The sequence below is a fragment of the Mercenaria mercenaria genome, chromosome 7 (assembly GCF_021730395.1).
Source record: "Mercenaria mercenaria strain notata chromosome 7, MADL_Memer_1, whole genome shotgun sequence".
Taxonomy (NCBI): domain Eukaryota; kingdom Metazoa; phylum Mollusca; class Bivalvia; order Venerida; family Veneridae; genus Mercenaria; species Mercenaria mercenaria.
The window spans coordinates 29,035,440-29,056,668 of NC_069367.1; the positions used below are offsets into that span (position 1 = coordinate 29,035,440).

At 35.2% G+C, this 21,229-nt stretch overlaps 1 protein-coding gene across 1 annotated transcript in view; it reads left to right on the plus strand.

The window, feature by feature from the left end:
* Window positions 1–21,229, plus strand: part of LOC123554513 (sodium leak channel NALCN-like) — a 76,257-nt gene that overhangs the window by 13,396 nt on the left and 41,632 nt on the right. The window contains exons 7-14 of the mRNA XM_053547084.1: window positions 2,688–2,833; window positions 4,841–4,983; window positions 5,159–5,263; window positions 6,654–6,875; window positions 7,413–7,580; window positions 8,156–8,215; window positions 9,022–9,153; window positions 11,180–11,320. Of these exons, the coding sequence (XP_053403059.1) occupies window positions 2,688–2,833; window positions 4,841–4,983; window positions 5,159–5,263; window positions 6,654–6,875; window positions 7,413–7,580; window positions 8,156–8,215; window positions 9,022–9,153; window positions 11,180–11,320 (1,117 nt within the window). The remainder of the gene's footprint in view (window positions 1–2,687; window positions 2,834–4,840; window positions 4,984–5,158; window positions 5,264–6,653; window positions 6,876–7,412; window positions 7,581–8,155; window positions 8,216–9,021; window positions 9,154–11,179; window positions 11,321–21,229) is intronic.

A 21,229-nucleotide genomic window follows, 5' to 3' on the forward strand; every position in this document is an offset into this window, starting at 1 on the left:
AGGAAGTTACAACTGTGACGGCAATTAGAAACTATTGAATTATAACCAGGGAATCTTAAAGCGATGATTGTACACTGAATTACTGATACCATATTTGTTACAATTACGTACTATGCTAATGACTTGAAATGTCTGAAAGTATAACTGTCATAGTGTTTTTAGCTCACCTGTCACAAAGTGACAAGGTGAGCTTTTGTGATCGCGCGGTGTCCCTCGTGCGTCCGTGCGTGCGTCTGTCCGTAAACTTTTGCTTGTGACCACTCAAGAGGTCACATTTTTCATGGGATCTTTATGAAAGTTAGTCAGAATGTTCACCTTGATGATATCTAGGTCAAGTTCGAAACTGGGTCACGTGCCATCAAAAACTAGGTCAGTAGGTCTAAAAATAGAAAATCCTTGTGACCTCTCTAGAGGCCATATATTTCACAAGATCTTCATGAAAATTGGTCAGAATGTTCACCTTGATGATATCTAGGTCAAGTTTGAAACTGGGTCATGTGCCGTCAAAAACTAGGTCAGTAGGTCTAAAAATAGAAAAACCTTGTGACCTCTCTAGAGGCCATATATTTCACAAGATCTTCATGAAAATTGGTCAGAACGTTCTCCTTGATGATATCTAGGTCAAGTTCGAAACTGGGTCACGTGCCTTCAAAAACTAGGTCTGTAGGTCAAATAATAGAAAAACCTTGTGACCTCTCTAAAGACCATATTTTTCATGGGATCTGTATGAAAGTTAGTCTGAATGTTCATCTTGATGATATCTAGGCCAAGATCGAAACTGGGTCACGTGCGGTCATAAACTAGGTCAGTAGGTCTAAAAATAGAAAAACCTTGTGACCTCTCTAGAGGCCATATATTTCATGAGATGTTTTCATGAAAATTGGTCAGAATGTTCACCTTGATGATATCTAGGTCAAGTTCGAAAGTGGGTCACGTGCCATCAAAAACTAGGTCAGTAGGTCAAATAATAGAAAAACCTTGTGACCTCTCTAGAGGCCATATTTTTCATGGGATCTGTATGAAAGTTGGTCTGAATGTTCATCTTGATTATATCTAGGTCAAGTTTGAAAGTGGGTCACGTGCCTTCAAAAACTAGGTCAGTAGGTCAAATAATAGAAAAACCTTGTGACCTCTCTAAAGGCCATATTTTTCATGGGATCAGTTTGAAAATTGGTCTGAATGTTTATCTTGATGATATCTAGGTCAAGTTTAAAACAGGGTCATGTGCGTTCAAAAACTAGGTCAGTAGGTCTAAAAATAGAAAAACCTTATGACCTCTCTAGAGGCCATACTTGTGAATGGATCTCCATAAAAATTTGTCAGAATGTTCACCTTGATGATATCTAGGTCAAGTTTGAAACTTGGTCACGTGCCTTAAAAAACTAGGTCAGTAGGTCAAATAATAAAAAGACCTTGTGACCTCTCTAGAGGTCATATTTTTCATGAGATCTTCATGAAAATTAGTGAGAATGTTCACCTTGATGATATCTAGATAAAGTTCAAAACAGGGTCACGTACCTTTGAAAACTAGGTCAATAGGTCAAATAATAGAAAAACCTTGTGTCCTCTCTAGAGACCATATTTTTCAATGGATCTTCATGAAAATTGGTCAGAATTTTTATCTTGATGATATCTAGGTCAAGTTCAAAACTGGGTCACATGAGCTCAAAAACTAGGTCACTATGTCAAATAATAGAAAAAACGATATCATACTCAAAACTGGGTCATGTGGGAAGAGGTGAGCGATTCAGGACCATCATGGTCCTCTTGTTTATAAATCACTTGCATATGAAATTGCATTGCATTTTAAAAAAAAGAACTGATTCTTTGATAAATTTTGTTCTTGTTAAGTGTGCGTGTTTACTGGTTGGGAACCATTTTCCGGACACATTTTAATATTTCGGCTCCATTATTCCCTAAAAAAAATTTTGACATAAATGAAACCCACACTGCACAAACTTCAGCTCCTGCCGCATCCAATGTTGTAACCAGCATCGCGTTGTGACGTAAAATTTTCGTTTCATAGGGCCTCAAATTGGGTCACTCAAAGAAGTTATTTTCCCCGTCAGGTAAACCAGTTTCCGGACAAATATTTTGATGGTGTTTTGCAGTCAATTTGATATCAAAATAAGTAATTAAACTATTTCTACACAGACTTTATCATTCATCTCTTCAAAATTGCACTTGAAACATATCCCGACTTTCCATAGCAGCTACGAAAGCAAACCGAGGTTGACTATAAAAAACTCGAATTCTGTCTATCACGAATTCTTGATAATTCCAATAAATATAGAATAAACTTAGTGCAAAAATCAACAGCCCTGCATCCTAAGTAACTTTTACTGTGAAACTTAAAGTAAAACATGTTATCAGCAGACAATCATTATGTAGTTTAATTATTTCTGCGCAATGCTATCTTCATGCCCCGTTAAGACAGAAAGTTCTTTTGTAAACTCAGATGAGTTATCACCAAAACCCAAACATTATACAGCCTTATAATTTAGTGGTTTGTTGTAGACATGAAGAACAAACATCTTAATGATCTAGTTGAAACGATTACATGAATAACAACGAAATAAAGCGGATATTGCATGTGTCCGGAAACTGGTACTGTCTGGAAAATGGTTCCCAACCATTACAGTGTAAGCAGCATTTTGTGAAGAAAGAAATATTTTTGTTTGTTGTAGGAAGATAACATTGTATGACCTTGCCATTCCCGATACATACTGTTCACCTGATGATCAGCCTGGATACCATTGTCCTAAAGGCATGAAATGTATGTCTATAGACATCCCGAAAAATAACCGAGGATTCAATGGATTTGATGAATTACGTAAGTAAAGGCCCTTTATAATGTACAGAGTTCAGGATTTTTCAGATATACCTTGGCATGGAACTGTTTTGTAAAGCAAGTTGGTTGCTGTAGAGTAGAGAGACAGGTTATGTCTTTATTTTGTTAAGATAGAGTCAGAGCTGGAAAAAATACTTAATAGCGGAGCTACCGGCGCCGCAAAGCGGCGCCGACAGCGTCGCATTACAGTTAGACGTATGAAAAAGAAAATGAACAGAGAGATCTAACTGTGTATACTATCGATTTGAAAATTCGTGGTACTTTTTGGAATCGGTGTTGTTCGGATTTTTTCAAGTACACTATCCACATAGTAATTAATCAGTAAACACGTCAGTAGACGCTTACTGTTTACGGTTGACAAAAGCGTCTCGCTTACTGCTTTGAATATTGATTAAAAATGCGAATGAGCGTTTGATAATAAGAAATAAGTGCTAAATACTTTTTCTACGAAGAAAAAAAGAAATAAAACACAATATTTTCAATTTGAAACGACTTTCGTCACGCTGCCATTACTGAACTTTATTATATATACTTATGTTTGTCTTATGACGTCATAACTCCACAATGGTGTAGTGGTTAACGAGTTCGCGTTATATTCCAGAAGTCACGAGTTCGAATCTCACGTGGACCACATTTTTTTTTTAATTTTATTTTTTTTATTTCATTTTTTTTGTTTTATTATGAGTTTTGAAAATATTGTATAACTAAAGACATTCATGTGAAATTCAACATGTGTTTAGTTTTGATGTCAGGTTCCACTGTAGTGCCTGTGTAGTAGTCAGTAGACATAACTTAAAAAAAGAAAAGCTTCAGGATCAAAATATACAGGCATTAAACTGTGAAAAGCAAATAATGCTCTTCTCCCCGTTCGCATATATTTCATCCATTAGCTTTAAAATCACTGACCAGAGTTTATCCAGAAAAAAAAAAATTGGCGATGAATTATCAACAAACATCAAAAAGGTTCTTACTACCATCCCTTTTAGTGTTAAAAGATTAACCACTTTTAGGTTTGAAACAAGCTTTGTACAGTCATGTAAATGATTGTAATTTTCTCATACCAGGCGTCTGTTATAGCAGTATTTTTGACTGAAAGTTGAACACATTCTTCCTTCCAAAAAGAACCAAAATTTGACAATAATGACATTTAAAAGAATTACAATAGTCATTTCCAGGATTACGTAAATTGTAATTTCTATTAACTTTGGAATTGGAACATTAACTTTTTACATTAAGTCCTCATTGCAAAACATTCACACGCAAAGACACAGAATTCCTTTGGCTATTGGCCTAATGAGATTCTGTTAGGTTTGAAATTTTCAAAGTTCAAGCTTTTCAATTTGAAGCAGTTATCATTTTGTGACTGGTTTCAAGTATAATAATAAGTTATGTAAAATTGTTGATGCAGTACGTTGTAATAAGAATAACAGAAATTATTCAAATACGTTTTTTTTTCTTTATCTTTGTGCAGATGTTAATCTATACCGAACTTTCTTTTGATTATATACAGTATTTTTGTGGAGTTTTCACATGTCGAGAATTAATCTTGATGCAGTCTAAAACATGCATTCAGAAATCATGAATTATCATTAATAATTTTAATAGATCTAAAGAACATAAACTTCCTAAACGAATCCATAATTCCAGATAATTCCAGCACCACTCCTTTAATTTTTAACGGGCACTGGTGATTTTTCATGGGAGCTCTGCTTTTTAGGTAGCACCTAATTTCATATTAGTCTATTTTGTTTTACTCCAGTTTTTATATCAAGGAATGTTAGTTAATTTTTCTAGGAGACTTTTAATTAAAACTGTACCTTTTGTCATCAGTCTGTTGAATCATTTGCTAAAAAATCTTTAGAAACTTTAATTCTATGACCAGAAAACATCTGAATATTTCTTTTATCAGAAAATATTCTCTACAAAAGCTGAAACATTTATCAATGTTTCATGTCAGTTTCCATTCTACTGATTTACTCTATTTTTCAGCGACAAGTTTTTTCACAGTATATGAAGCAGCGTCACAGGAAGGCTGGGTTTTTCTCATGTACAGAGCAATGGACAGTCTAGAATCTGTGTTTGCCATCATCTACTTTATATCCCTTATCTTCTTATTGGCCTGGCTTGTAAAGGTATGCCTTTCTTACTTACAGGACTGAAATTTATTTAAAACAATTATTATAGTATAATATTTACGATGTTAGAATAATTATGTAAAAAAATGTCATTCTGGAAACAGTTGGTTGGTTGTTTGATTTTGGACCTATTTCCATTTATCTTTAAAGAAAACATGTTTATATTTTACAGAATATCTTTATTGCTGTCATCATTGAATCATTCGCTGAGATCCGAGTACAGTTTCAACAGATGTGGGGATCTCGAGGAACTGATACAGATTCCGACTCTTCCCAGGTATACAACCTCATACTTATATACTCAGATTTCATCTCAAGGTTTTGGCTAGTTTTAATTATCCTGCATCATAAATTTCTCCTAGTGAAGAGCACATGTTTACATATTCATGTATCATTCACCCTATTTAGCAAGTAACTTTTAAGTTGTATGCTGTTGACTGTGTATACATTGTAAGCTGATTTCACTTGTAAAGATGAGATAAAAATCATACAAAGGCAAGACTATGGAATAAAATTTTGCTTTATAATGAATTTTATTGACAGTTATCAAGGTATTTGCCAATTTGTGAAATTTGAGTATGTGATCTTTTTATTAAGAGTTTGGCAAAGGGGTGCATCACATAAAGGTTTTGGGGTGGTCTTGGGTATGGTAACCCCAATATATAGAAAAGGGCTCCAGCTGTCAAAATGGCAATTTTGGTATATGGTCATTATCAACTGCTGTAAAAGTCTCATTTGTTATGTTAAAATACCAGCTGATACATCCTCACACTGCTTAAATATAATTATCCACAAAAAAAAACATTCTCATTTCTTGCTGTCATAAACTGTTTTTGCACAGTGAGCTGCAAAAATCGTACTATTTCATCAAAAACGTTTAGTCTAACAAGATTGCGTTCACCGGACGATCATGGAAAATCACCTGTAAAACTCATGTACGGCAGGCAAACAAACGGAAATGAATGATGCTCCTTACAAAACGATCAAAATATATCGCACAAACCTCGGTATTGAACCCTTAGCGGGTCTATAAGTCCTTCAATGCTTTGTTGTTTTTGTAACCGAAAATCTATTCTCGATGGGAGCACCATTGTCTCACATGGGAGTCATGTGGGCTAGGTGCTGTATCAACTTACCTGACTGGCGAGAACCAGTTGATATAGCCAATCAAATAAACGTGTACAGCATCTAACCCACGTGACTCAATGGTGAAGTCGGCAAGAATTGTTTTTCAGCTACGTAAATAAAGAATGTTTTTTGTGGATATTTGTATTTACCGGTAAGCAGTGTGAGGGTGTATCAGCTGGTATTTTAACATAAGAAATGAGACTTTTACAGCAGTTGATAATGACCATATACCAAAACTGCCATTTTGACAGCTGGAGCCCTTTTCTATATATAGGGGTTACTATACCCCAGACCACCCCAAAACCTTTATGTAATGCACCCCTTTGGAGTTTGGTGCTTTGGAAACCAGGTAAAATGTTCTGCTTGTAGTACTATTTCAATATATGGTACAGACTAAAACTCTTCAAGAAGAGTTTGCCATATTTGTAAACTGATGTTGACTGTAGATGCAGTAAGACACACATACACAGATTCTTTGAAAAACATAAAATAAACTTTAAACCATTTCAACATATACAACTGGTATCTCATTGTTCCAGGTTATACAACAAGAGGGGAAGACTTGGAAGATGGTGATCTTGGACCAGAATAAACCACAGGGGCTAGCACCACCAATATTTCAGCAGATATTGCGATCCAGTGCCTTTCATGCCTTTATTTTACTGATGGTACTAGCGAGTGCTATAGCTGAAGCTAGCCTCAGCTTTGACGGGGATTCTGTCGATCCTGAAAATACCATGGATACTTTCTATTATCTAGAGGTATTTCAGATATTTTCTTTTCAGATTGTTTTGCTAAAGACTGTTTAAAAACCAACAGGAAAAAGTGTTACTTTAGTAATGCTTGTAAAAACTGAGTTGTATAACATAAAGGGACTACTTTTAACAGTACTGTTGAAAAAAAAAATCAATTTCATATAAAGATCTATGCTGTTTTAAAGGGGCTCCCATGGCTGAGAGGTTATGGTTGCTGACTTTCAGTCTCATCCCCCTTGCTCTGTTGGCTCAAACTTCATTTTGAGTGTAGAATTCATGTGTGCAAGCCCTGATGCCGACTTGTGCCTTAAAAATTGCAAGGAGGAACCTCATGGGTCTTTCTCCACCTTCAAAAGCTTGACATAATCATATTCTGTGTGACATTTAACCACCCCAAACTATGATCTTTTGAAGATTTCAGAGTATGTAGACATAGGCTGTTGCCCTGAAATATCTTTGAACTCTGTGAAATCTTAGAATTGACTGGAAAATATTTTTAATTTCTGTTAGACTGTTGCAGTTGCATTTGTACTTCGGTTACAGGTATTTTTCACACTGCTGTTCGATCTGGAGGCAATATTCAAGATCTGGTGCTTGGGTTTCCGTGGTTACTGGCGTCGTTCACTTCACAAATTTGAATTATGTTTGGTCATTGGTACTACTTTACACATCATACCTGCCTGGTACAGAACTCAGCTAACATATTTTCAGGTATGTGTGTCAAGATCTCAGTCTGTTGGAACTTTAAATATTTCAGGGTATACAATTTACCACTGTGTTTTTGCAACATTTACACAAGATTGTAACTTTCAGTGTATTATGTTAAAAAATATCAAATGTAGCCACACACACAATAAAAAGAATTGAAACATACAATTTAGGGAGTAACATAGATCATAAAGAAACTTGAGATATTTTGGGTATTATCCTAGACTTTTATTCCATTGTTAGAAAGCAGTAATATTAATAAAGCATTTGTTTCACTTTTGTTCAGTAACTTGAAAGGAAATAGCCATATTCTCTTTATCAAGAATTTGTGACTCGTACAATGTAGGTTGTTTTATCATATGCCTTTATTCCAGGTATTACTAACACCCCATTTTAAATTCACTTGTCACATTTTTCATGAACCTAAGCAGAAATAAAACTGTCACCATAGTATTGCCAAATCTACAATTTATGGAAAATTACCTGAGTTACCTGTGGAGTAAAGATTGAAATTTATGCTCATACAGATAACAAAATTAGGGACAAAGAACTTGAAATTGTTGATGATTCATTTGTAGGTGTTGAGGGTAGTCAGACTGATCAAAGCTTCACCAATGTTAGAGGATTTCTGCTGGAAGGTAGGTACTGCTAGTATTTGGTAGATGTTGTGATTGTCTCTGTCTTTCAGTCCTACTCATTCAGCTTGTCGTGTTTGCTTATTTTTCGCCGATTATTTTATAGCTGCCATCCTTGCAGACCTCTTGAGCTGGTGGCTAAATTAAATGTAACTAATAATGCTGGCTTCTATGTTTGATTTATTTGGACATGGATCCAATTTAGAAGTTGAGAAGTGTCATTAAATCACACTGCAAAAAATGATATACTGTAAAATCATTTAATTTCATGGACATGAAATTTTTTGGTCTTAGTCAAAACTGCAATTTTATGGGGATATAAATTCGTGGATTTCAAGTTTTGAACATAAAATGAATGTGAATTTTACTTGTTCGTTGGGATTAAATTTCGCTGATTGACTCAACCACTAAATCCACGAAAATTAGTCCCCAACGAATATTAATGATTTCACAGTAGATTAGCAGTGTGATGTTTAGAGTTCCTTCAGTTGAGATGTACTTTCAACTTAATAGTTAAATGGCAGATTGTATTACAAGGAATCTACTACTATTCAGAATTATGAACAGTTTCCAGAAATAGAATAATAAATATTTTTAACCCAAAATCACATCCCATAGACAATTGTACATAAAATTTAACATGCACATTTAACTGAGTAAAACCCCAAATAGATGCTGTAAGCTAGTGAAAATGGAGTTTTGTTATTGTCAGTTTTGTTTGAGACATACTTATATTAGTAAAGATTAAGCATAATATGTTTAAGACATGTCAATGAGGTATTGTTTTTCTTTAACAATTCATATTTCAGATTTTTGGTCCAGGCAAGAAGTTAGGCAGTATAGTCTTGTTCACTATGTGTCTGCTGATCATTGCCTCAAGTATAAGTCTGCAACTGTTCTGTTCTATCGAGGGGTTTGATAACTTTGAAACATTTCCGAAGGTAAGCTATGCCTTGTAGAGTTGGTATTAATATATAACAGTAAAACACCACTTGCTCGAGCATTAACGGGTAGAGCAGCTTGGCTTGCTTGTTGTGTTTCGAGCACTAAATTGTTGATAGCTGAAGCATTTTAATAATACCCTTGAGATTTGGAGCGATTGGTGTTTTACTTTATATGCTACTTTAGTAAAATAGCGATGTATTGAACAGGGGCCATTGAAACATGTTCTTGATGGCTCCGGTACAGTTTTCATTTAAGTTTTAGATAAAGAATGACTGAATTTGTGGTTTAAAAAATGTTTTTATGTTGTAACATTTTTTGTGCCCCACCTCAAATTGTTATGGTGGGGGCAGTTAGATTTGCCCTTGTCTGTCTGGCTGTCAGAATTATTGTTTCATACATGTCTCAAAAAATAATTGAGCCGTGCCATGAGAAAATCAACATAGTGGGTTTGCGACCAGCATGGATCTAGACCAGCTTGGCATCCGCGCAGTCTGGTCAGGATCCATGCTGTTCGCTTTCAAAGCCTATTGCAATTAGAGAAACTGTTAGCGAACAGCATGGATCCTGACCAGACTGCGCGGATGCGCAGGCTGGTCTGGATCCATGCTGGTCGCAAAGCCACTATGTTGGTTTTCTCATGGCGCGGCTCAAAATTTTATCACCTAGAGTAATCAAACCTCGAAGGATTGTTATTCAGCATATGAAGTTGTGCACATGTTTTAATTGGGATTTCACGCAGCCAGACCAGAAGGGCCCTTGATTTAGTTAGAAATGTTCATACAGTGACAGGTGTTGGGGCACCAGTGTCCCATGGACACACATCTAGTTATATCAAAGTTGGGTTGGCAAAAAAGGAGAGAAGTATTAAGTCTTTCAGAAATTAAATGTTAATGAGTGTGGTAGTACATGATGTAATATATAAAGTTAATAAAGTAAAGATTGTATGATAAAACAAGATGCCAGGACTGAAGTTGTACATTACCTGAGAATTGTCTTGGTTTGTGAAATTTTTCAACATGTTCATTTCCACAAAAGTTTGGCATAGCATGTATATATGACACTGAAAAATGATAAAGTGGGAAGAAATAAAAGTTAGCTATTGATAAAATTGCAAGAAGAATGTAAATTTTCTGCATTATTTCAAAAGCGTTGCAATGGTTTACTACCTTCTACACAATATTTTTGGTTGTTTATAAGAATATCTTGCAAAAATCTTATGTCAGTAAGTTTGTACATAAATTTACCACGTGTCACTTTCAGGGTACTCACTTTTTATGGATTTTTGAGAGAAATGATTTTTCACCTAAAATGTGTAGCTTAATCTCTTTTAAACTTCATATGAGCCGCGCTATGAGAAAACCAACATAGTGGGTTTGCGACCAGCATGGATCTAGACCAGCCTGCGCATCCGCGCAGTCTGGTCAAGATCCATGCTGTTCACTAACAGTTTCTCTAATTCCAATAGGCTTTGAAAGTGAACAGCATGGATCCTGACCAGACTGCGCAGATGCGCATGGCTGGTCTGGATCCATGCTGGTCGCAAACCCACTATGTTGGTTTTCTCATGGCACGGCTCATTAATGATTTTTCGCCCAAAATGTGTAGCTTAATCCTTTAAACTTCATATGGTAATCTGATTTAAGTGAATACAGTGCTTGTAGGAACATTCATTGATTACTCATTTTAGACACTATTTCTTATTACATCACTAGAAATTGTAAGAGAACATAGAAATTTATTCTAACTTAGCTTTACAGTTTGACAATGTATGCTTTTAGCATCTAGCCCTTATCATGCTGGACATGATTGATTCTGCCTTGGCGACCAGTGCAGATCATTCGTGCAGTCTGATCGTGACCTGCACTGCTGGCCATTCATTCAGTATCTATTTGGTATGCACCCCTTCAGCAGTTAATAGTACTGTCCAAATTTGACGGACAAGTTCATTATAGAAATTCAGCAGGTAAGGGCTAGCTTACTGGGTGAATGTGTTGTGTAAATTAATCTTTATGGATTTTTCAGGCATTCATGTCCATGTTCCAGATTTTGACCCAGGAGGGTTGGGTGGAAGTTGTGTATGATACATTGGCGCATACATCAAATGATTTTTTTTGGTTGTTAATACGCGTGTACTTTCTTTTCTACCATCAATTTGTTAGTGTGGTGAGTGAATAGTATGCAACTAAATACTCACTGCATTTTATGGTGACCTTCATTACTTACAAGGTTATCATGGAAACAAAACTGGTTTCATCAGCTCAGTATTGCTATTGAACGTATTTTTGCAATAGTCCCTATATACATGTGGGTTTTTTTCCACAGATTTGATACCTTTCAGGATACTTGTGGATAATCACAAAGTCATTGATTCAAAGCAAGTTTAATAGGGATATTCCAGTCTTTTCCTTCTGATTTCAAGAGAATAAGGCTGTTTCTATTGAAAAATTTTGTAAAATGCAATAATAAGTAAAACTGCAATTTTGAGTTGAAACTTGAAACTGGTTTTGCCATATGATGTAATACTTACATATGGTGATTGCCGAGTCGTGCCTTAGTGCTGTATTTCAGCCGGTGGAAACAGCGATGTTGGACCGGTTGAATCTACATGTATTACTCTCCTTTCCTGATACTAATGTATATTTACTGGTCAGATTTTACGCACCTCACTAAACCTGTTAAACTAACCGCATGGTTGAATAAGCTGATGATTGTTTACTTAAAGAACAAATTTCTGAGCCAAAATTTTGAATAAGACTTTAAGTCTTTGCTTTTGGAAACTTAGTTGGGCCAAACTTCTAAGTGTGAATTATTAGTTTGCACTTATTCACATCAGATTTTTAAATACACAAACATGTAGTACTTTTACAAATTCAGAAAGAATATTGTTGTAGGAATTCTCACGTAACAGGCACATTTACGGTTATTTTTGTGAAGGAGTATGCCATTTAAGGTAATGTAAATATTTTACACAAAATGCCCTTACAGAAGAAAAAGGCCTGCTGCGTACTCTTGCTGTGTACATACAGCGTATATGATGTGTACATGATGTGTACTGAAATCAAGGGCTTTAAATAGTACGCAGGATATACACCGCACATACACCGATAGTACGTTTGTAGTACACTTTTGACATGCAAATGAGCTCTGCCGCGTACTACTTGCTGCGTACATGCTGTGGACTACATAGTACACAGGATGTACACAGGATGTACACTGGAGGAATTTAGTATGCGGGAAATAGTACACAGCATGTATGCGGCACATACACTTTTCACATGCAAATGAGCCTGCGGTGTACTACCCCTGTGGCGTACATGCTGTGTACTCCTGGCCCGAGTCCTGTGGCGTACATGCTGTGTACTCCTGCTGCATACATGCTGTGTACTCTTGTGGCGAAACTGCTATGATAATGTAAATTCCTTACCCCACCAACTTTCGTATGCAAATGCTGATCATTTGGACAGAAAAAAAAACAAAAAAAAGATAAGTGACATGCATCAATAAGTATTTACCCTTACCAAAATAGTGTAGATTGATGTTATCAAATAAATTAGTATGCTTTTCTTCATCCACTTTTCAATGAAATAAATCAATTTTTGTAGCATGTGATTTGGACTAAACATTTGAAGAAAATGGTGTAACTGCATCAAGGGGAAACAACTTTAATGCAACTAAATATAAGCGTTATGATTTATTATAGACGATGTGTGCGTAGTATGTATTTATTTTGATTAAAATCCATCTGAGAACAATCTAGGACTGGAATTATATAAGCATTTATACACTTTTACGTCCGTAAAAAGTAGCGCACCAAAAAATTATGGATTGATTTTTTCCAATGGGGCGAGTGCAATTAGCCAAAAATGTTCTGAAAATATACAAGTGGCAAATCCAATGAACAACTTTTTAATTTGGTGAGGCCTTAATGAGTTAACATAATGAGCATTAAAGCCTTTATAAAACATGATAGAATGGTGTTTTGCTTAAGAGTATTCAAATAACAGTGAGAGCTATTAATTCTTCTCATTCGGGCGCTGTTGAGGCATTATCTTGGTATTTATTTCATGTATTACAAAATGTAATGCAACGAAGTTCAAATAAGGCTTTTCAATTATCCAAGTTAGAAAGCTCCAGGATTAATTCAAAATGAAAAAGAATATATTTTTACACTGCATGCAAGGTGCAGCTCAGAAATCACTAAGATGTAAGCTTCACAAATGAACATTGCAAATAGTTTGGCAAATTTTCATTGTTCAGAATACTGGTAATCTGAACTATTCTATGCTATTAAGATAAAAGTTACTCGGAAATCAAGTTCTTGCTTCCAAAAAAAAAAAAAATGTACAAATCCTTCCTGCATGAAGTGTACTTCAGACTTTTACCTAAAAAAAATCAAAGTATAAACACCAAAAGAAAATGAACAAGTCCCTCCCGCGTATATGAAGTTTACTTCAGACTTTAACTTATAAAAAAAAAATAAGTATAAATGCCAAAAGAAATTGTACAAGTCTTTCCCGCGTATATGAAGTGTACTGCACAAATTTCAAAGTATCTGCGGTGTATATGCAGTGTACTATTTTCTTGTACAAGTCCCTCCTGCGTACATGCAGTGTACTCCTTAAATTTTCAGAGTCTGTGCTGCGTACTTGAAGTGTACTAGTGACCTCCTGCATACATGCTGTGTACTCGTCGAAATAGTATGCGGCATGTACGCGGCATGCGGTGTATGTAAAATGTACTCCTCTGGCGTACTACTGTGTTTGCGGCATATACACAGCAAATACGCAGCATGTACGCCACAGAGGCTTGCTTCTGTAAGGGTGGTGCCGCATCCTGTGGTCATGCAGAGGTCCAGTTCTGTTTCCAGGAAGAAATTCAGATGAAGAATATTATGTTTATTGTATGAAATTCTGTGTTTTATTCACAAGTTCTCAAGTAAGCAGTCATCTATATTCAACATGGTTATAAATGTGGCTAAATTGCATCTAGCCAGAACGTTAATACATTAACCCATGTGGTTCATGATAAACCCTTGCCTTGCACTGTAAATGCCTTGGTGAAATATTGGCGTATCTTGCATAATATTCTGTATTGACTCGTGTCTTGTGCATGATTTTATGGGGTTTATGATGAACCACGAAGAATATCTCTATTTCAAAAGGTCTTCATTTTGTCTGAAATTATTATGAATTGATTTAGTTTGGAACATTTTTTATCACCTTCATTGTTAAGATATCATTATGATAAGCAACAGTAAAATGAAGACCTTGTTTAAAAAAAAGGGGATTTTGATGCGTTTTTTGAGGTGCTTTATGTTATTGCAAATAAAAATTTCTCTCTGTGGGGTTTTTGGTGTTTGCAAATTTTTCATTTAAATTGCTATTTATTAACAGCTGAAAATTTTTGAAATTGAAATGTTTGAAACCATTACTTACATGTAACCCATTTAAAATTGACATGTAGAGCTCAAAGCTAGAAAAATCATGCATAGGCATTAATTGATACAGCATTTGAGCCGCACCATGGGAAAACCAACATAGTGCATTTGCGACCAGCATGGATCCAGACCAGCCTGCGCATTTGCGCAGTCTGGTTAGCATCCATGCTGTATAATGGTTTGTCTAACTACTGTAGGCTTTGAAAGTGAACAGCATGGATCCTGTCCAGTCTGCGTGGATACACAGGCTGGTCTGGATTCATGCTGGTCGAAAACACACTATGTTGGTTTTCTCACGGCATGGCTCATTTTATTTTGTTAGTTGTCCAACCATTTTGAAAAAGTGAAGTAAATATTTTGTACTTCATGCCTGATATTTTTTTCACGACCTCTTTCTCTCTTTTAAATATTTGTACCCTGTATACCCTCGTTAATCGGAATTTTCAATGTAAACAATTACTTTAGGCATAAATCAGAAAAAAGGGATCAGGACATTTAATATACAGTCAAACTTTGTTCGCTCAAACTCGACAAGATCAAAAAGATTTGTTAGAGTTATCATTAGTTTAACCCATTGAATAGTACTGTGAAATCATTTAAATTCGCTGGCATGAAATTTCACGCAGACATGAAAAAGGACTGATTCGCAAGGGCTTTAATTTGCGCATTTTCAATTTATAAATGAAAAAATAAAATTAAAAAATAATAATAGCGCGGTCTTAAATTCGCACATCGGTCCTAGCGCGAAATACGCGAAAATTTGTCCTACGCTAATAAAAATGATTTCACAGTATACATTAAAAAAGAATTTTTGAAGGGACCTGATGATGAATTTCGAGTGAATAGTGATGTTCAAATTATCCAAGTTGGGGCGAACAAAGTTTTACTGTAGTTTCTGTTTCTGTACATTGAACAAGAAGGAAGTAGATTTTTTGAAAGATAGGTTTAGATGAACTATTGCCTTATTTAGGGTGCTGTCATATCATGCCCTTTTTTATATATAAATAAAAATCTTTGATCAAAAGTAATTTTGCAGATTTTAATTATATGACAAATGTTGTTTCCCCTTTATAAATATTTTTGTTACTTTGATGTAACATGTCGTCTGATGCCTGGAAAGAAGGAACTGTCCATTATTACTTCACTGAATGGGTGTATTTTTAACAGCAAGGGAACAAAAATGGTGAAAAAAAAAGATTTACTTACATACCGTATTTTCCCGAATTAAGGCCCCCCCTCTAATAAACGCCCCCCGCCCATTTTGGAGGGGAAAAAAGTCAACAAGAACGGGAAAAAAAATCACCTACCTCATTTTTATAAGTCCATATAATAAGTAATTTACAGTACAAAAGTCCAATGTATTGAAAATTAAACACACTTTTAAACAGTCCATGTACCGTAAGTCCAAAACATTTGTACTAAGTACGGTACGTATCCAATCATCAAACAGAAAATTAAACGGTAAATACATTTTTGATTTGTTTTTGCACCACTTGCGCACACGCTTCCTGCCGACTTTAAACAAACTTGCAGCAATGTGTGTACGATATACCCTTTTCTTCGGCAGTTTTAAGAACTTTTAATTCAAAAGCAGGCACAGCAGCGTGTCAAACCATTGACATTGTGTATTGGGCTTTTAGCTACCCGCATGTACTAAGGAAAATGTTATCGGAGTACATAGCTGTTTGGGTCATGACGTAATGTGTAGTGTCGCGAGCGTGTCAAAAAGCCAGACATGGAATACACGAGGTACCGTATTTAAATGCATAAAAGACACACTGCATTAAATTGGATGCCAAATAATTACGTTTTGGGGGATTAAACAACACAGAAACACTTTACAGATAGTTTGAACGATGTTTTTAAGTTTTGTAAAAAGTTTCGTTTTTTATTTTTTTTACCTCAAATAAACGCCCCCTCTTTCGAAAATGTAACGCCCCCGGGGGCGTTAATACGGGAAAATACGATATTATACTAATGTCGCTTTTTTTCAGTTTTCAGTTTTCTTTGATTGGCAGATGTTTTGTTGCAGTTTTCACCCTTGACCCTGGTTATTAAATCAAGTGTGTTACTAATTATAAACCACTAATAGAAAACCTTGTTTTATTTGCAGCAGTAAAAGATGGTATGAATTGCAGTCTAGTTCTTCTCTTTGGAACACAAATAATTTCACTCAGAACTTTTCTTTAAAATGACCTGCAATAAGGCAAAAAGGTACATTATGATTATTTTGAGATATATATGAGCCGTGCCATGAGAAAACCAACATAGTGGCTTTGCGACCAGCATGGATCCAGACCAGCCTGCACATCTGCGCAGTCTGGTCAGGATCCATGCTGTTTGCTTTTAAAGCCTTCTGCAATTAGAGAAACTGTTAGCGAACAGCATGGATCCTGACCAGACTGCGCGGGTGCGCAGGCTGGTCTGGATCCATGCTGGTCGCAAAGCCACTATGTTGGTTTTTCTCATGGCACGGCTCATATACAGATTTGAAATTTCAGCTTAATATATTGATATTGAAATGAAAATGCAGAATTGAATTGAAGGTTTCATTTAAGATACCTAGCAGGTCACCGTGGGATACGGTTTCTAAATTAATGTAAACGTATCCAATGAATAAAACTCTTTTGGGGATCTTTGATTGGTGAAATTTCGTGCGAGAACATGTATTACTGAATAAATCAAGTAACAGATGCAGTTTACGATTGTCTGCCATGGATCCCCATTGGTTAAATCAAAAAGAGCAACTGATACCACAAGGCCATTATAATTATGTTTTATTGATAATAATATACTATCATTCTATTGAAATAAGGTACCTTTTTGCCTGTCTCAGTACATAAACATTTGCACCCAATAACTACAGTTTATAAAGCATTAATTAGCTCTGATATTCTAGAAAATATTTTCAGTCTAAATTGTGAAAGGGAAGGTTCAGAAAACCAAAAGTGTACAAAATGAAGTCTTTACCGCAGTGCCAGACTGTGCTTAAAGTAAAGCCAAGAGGGTCATCTGTGACTTTGTTTCTATCAGTATTTCTTTAAACCCAATCAAGCAAACAAATAATGTCAGAGCTAGTGAAGATTTTACAAACAGTAATTATAATTCATTGCACCAGATTTTCCTGAAAATCCTTCCAGAGGCACCCTTAATGTTCTGACACACATTGCAATGTCTGTCTTTTCCAACATCTAGAACACTATCCTCTTCTATATGTACACTACCAGAGAGTGGTTCATGTCTCTCTTATATTGATGGTATCTCCAGTTCACCTACTTACTCTTTTTACCCTTACAATATTTGTTTTAGAATTTTTAAAGAACGTGATAAAAACCTAGAATAATTGATGATTGTCATGGCTTATATTTGAACTTCTGATTACATGAACTGTATAGACACAGAAAAAGTTTTTACAGAATCTTGTACACCAAAATTGTAGTCCTATTTAAAATGACCATTTTGACCAAAGGTATCCCAGATTTAACAAAAGTTGCATCAGATGTATAGTTCATTTCAAAATGAAAATCATGAAAAAAAAGCTACATCAGAATTACAGTCTTCTTCAAAGTCACCATTCTGACAAAAGTTACACAAGAAGTATAATTCATTTCAAAATCACTACTCTGACAGAAGTCACTCAGGAATTAAGTTCATTTCAAAATCACCATTCTGGCAAAAGTTACATACTTGTTAATAAGCTGATTATGATGATGAACTAGATAAGCTGTTGGTTGTTAAATGTTTCTGCATGCAGACAAGCACAACATGCAAACCTGTCAAGACACACGCGTGTCACACGCATTTCGACTCTAGATCATGCTCACATGCCTACTATGCCAAGTCACACGCATTTTAAAAAACAAAACAATCAGTTGTTTTTTCGTAGAAAATTAATGAATCTAACATGACCGACGACGTTGACACAGTGTTTTCATACCTTATAATACAGCTTTTACATTCACCGGTGCAACATGTAATTTCTACCCCATGAATAAACTTCACAAAAAGTAAACATGGAGGGAGACTGGTCAAAACCAGGTCTATTTTGTTTTAAAAAACTAAATTTTCCATGTTTGGGCATCTCCGGCTTCCACGAGTCATCGCCCTCCAGACCCCTCATTAGGGCCAACCTTCCCTTCGAGCCCTGATCACACTTGTGGCCTTTGTAGAGCCTTGACAGCTGTGCAACATGTCCAGTTCTCAATGATTATTATTCTTTATTCTATGTCCATAAATGTCATTTTGCATCCATCAGTAACAAGTGATGATAAGTCATACACACTGTTTTTATTTATTAGCATGCAATTTGTAGTAAAGAGGTGGATAACTGTCACATTTTCAAGCAAATTTTGTAATTTATAGTGGAAAAAGTCCCTAATATAATGGATTGAAATTTCTGGTTTGGAAGATGGTGAATGATCTCTTTATTTTCAAATACTAACAGTTTTGTGTGTCACTGTTTCATCCCATACAGGCTTTTATGTCCATGTTTCAAATCCAAACACAGAAGGGCTGGATAGATGTTATGCACATTACAATGTGGAAAACTGGCGAAAAAATAGCACCACTTGTTGCTATATATTTTATATTCTACCATCTTTTTACAACGTTGGTGAGTTGTGATACAGTAATCGATACACTGACTGCAGTATCAAGGTCAAAGTGACTTCGCAAGAAAGTCATTAAATTATTGTTGCGGTATAGTTTTTGTCAAAAAAGAAATTCCATATTTGATTCCTAGTAGACTTCCTATATTATATAGAATGCATATCAAAATTGGGAAACAAATGACAAAAGTTACATTGAATGAAAGTTTTCAAAGTAAGTAAAGATTTGATGAAGACAAAATAGAAAAATGTTTACTTCACAAAAATTGAGTTCACACAAAATCATAGAAATAAGACAGAACATTGTCAGCTGGTTCCGAATTAAATTTTGTGGATTTTACAGTAGCCAGTTTGCAACACAACTCATTGCTGCTTGGTCATATCAAAATATTTAGAAGACATGATTAAGTTTAATAGTTTAATGGAAGAGATAACTTTAATTTTTCTTTGAAAATTTTCTCTGATTTTGGTGTAGGGCAGTCAATACTGCAGTCAGTTATAATGTATCACTGTCTTAGTACAGTTCTGTGTTTGAGGTATTGTTATTGATAGACGTGTTTTAGTTTATAGTTATCATTTTAGTTTGGAGATTATAGGAATACTATAGTATTATTGTCTTTTTAAAGAAAGTCAATTGTGGGAATAAAACTTCGTGGATCATTAAATTATGCTCAGAAAGGCTCGCTGATATCCTTTGAACGCCTGTCCCTTACTTATTAATGGGTAATAATAAATTTTGCACTTTCATGCTTTCGCAACTTTGATTACCTAGCCAAAATCATCTGAACAGGGTCTGAAAAAATGATATCGTTGCCATAGATATAATTAATCTGGTTTATTGGGGAACGAATTAACATAGCTTTGAACTCAGATTTTTCTTAGACTACGTGTGAAGTGAGACATTTTGCCAAATACTCTTCAAATAAGATGAAATGTACTTGGGATCTTTTTTGCACTGGTGTGAGTCTCCATGGAGGGACGTACTGTCCGTTGATACTGAACAAGAAATCAGGGGAAGTAATTATGTGGTAAATGTAGTCCAGATTCATCCCACCTGTGTTGTAACATAAGTTTCTTTTATAGGCCGGTGTCCAAAGGATGTTTAAAAAGTAGTTTAACAAGAAATAGTTTAACCCTTATCTTGCTGGACACGATCAATTCTGCAGGCTGTCTAGCGTCCCTAAAATTCCTACTTTTTCCTATTTTTTTTTCAATTTGGCTAAAATTCCTATTTTTTTTAAAAAATCAAAGGAAATTCCTAAAAAGGCCCTATTTTTTCACAAAGATTCCTAATTTTTTAACTTTTTCGCAATGATCAAAAAGAGAAAATGTTTTAAAATTTGTTGTTTAAAAGTTCTTCTTATTCAGAAAAAAACAGTTTAGCATAGTTCAAAGCAGTTTACCAGTGGATCCAATAGCTGAAAACAGTGGAAAGCTGGTAGACATCTTTTCTGTAAATAAAGCACTATTTGTGAGTTACTTTTATGTCAATCACATAAAGGTAAGCACATTACATGGTCTTTAAAGTTGATATTTTAATTTGAAAATTCCTAAATTTAGCCCTAAAATTTCCTTAAAATTGTACCAAATTCCTAATTTTAGCCCTATTTTTTTGTACAAATTGCCCTAAAATTAGCCCTAATTTTTTGTCAGGGTATGCTAGACAGCCTGATTCTGCCTTTGCAACCAGTACAGATCATGATCTGCACTGTTTGCCATTCAGTCAGTATCTATTTGGTAAGCATCCCTTTTGATAGGTAATGGTACTGTCCAAATTGAAATATGGACAAGTTCATTATAGAAATTTAGCAGGGTAAAGGTTAAGCAGGGGACATTTATTCTCCATGTTTGTGTAGTGAAGCTTCCTTTTACTTCACACTTTTTGTGTGAATACTTGAGAGAAATCTGGGGAATTTTTAAGATTTTCAGTGATCAGTCATAATAAAAAAAAGTTATTTAACTTTGTATACATTGTACTTTTTTTTAATGGTTTATACATCTCCACATTTTTGTTATGTTTGCTGTTGT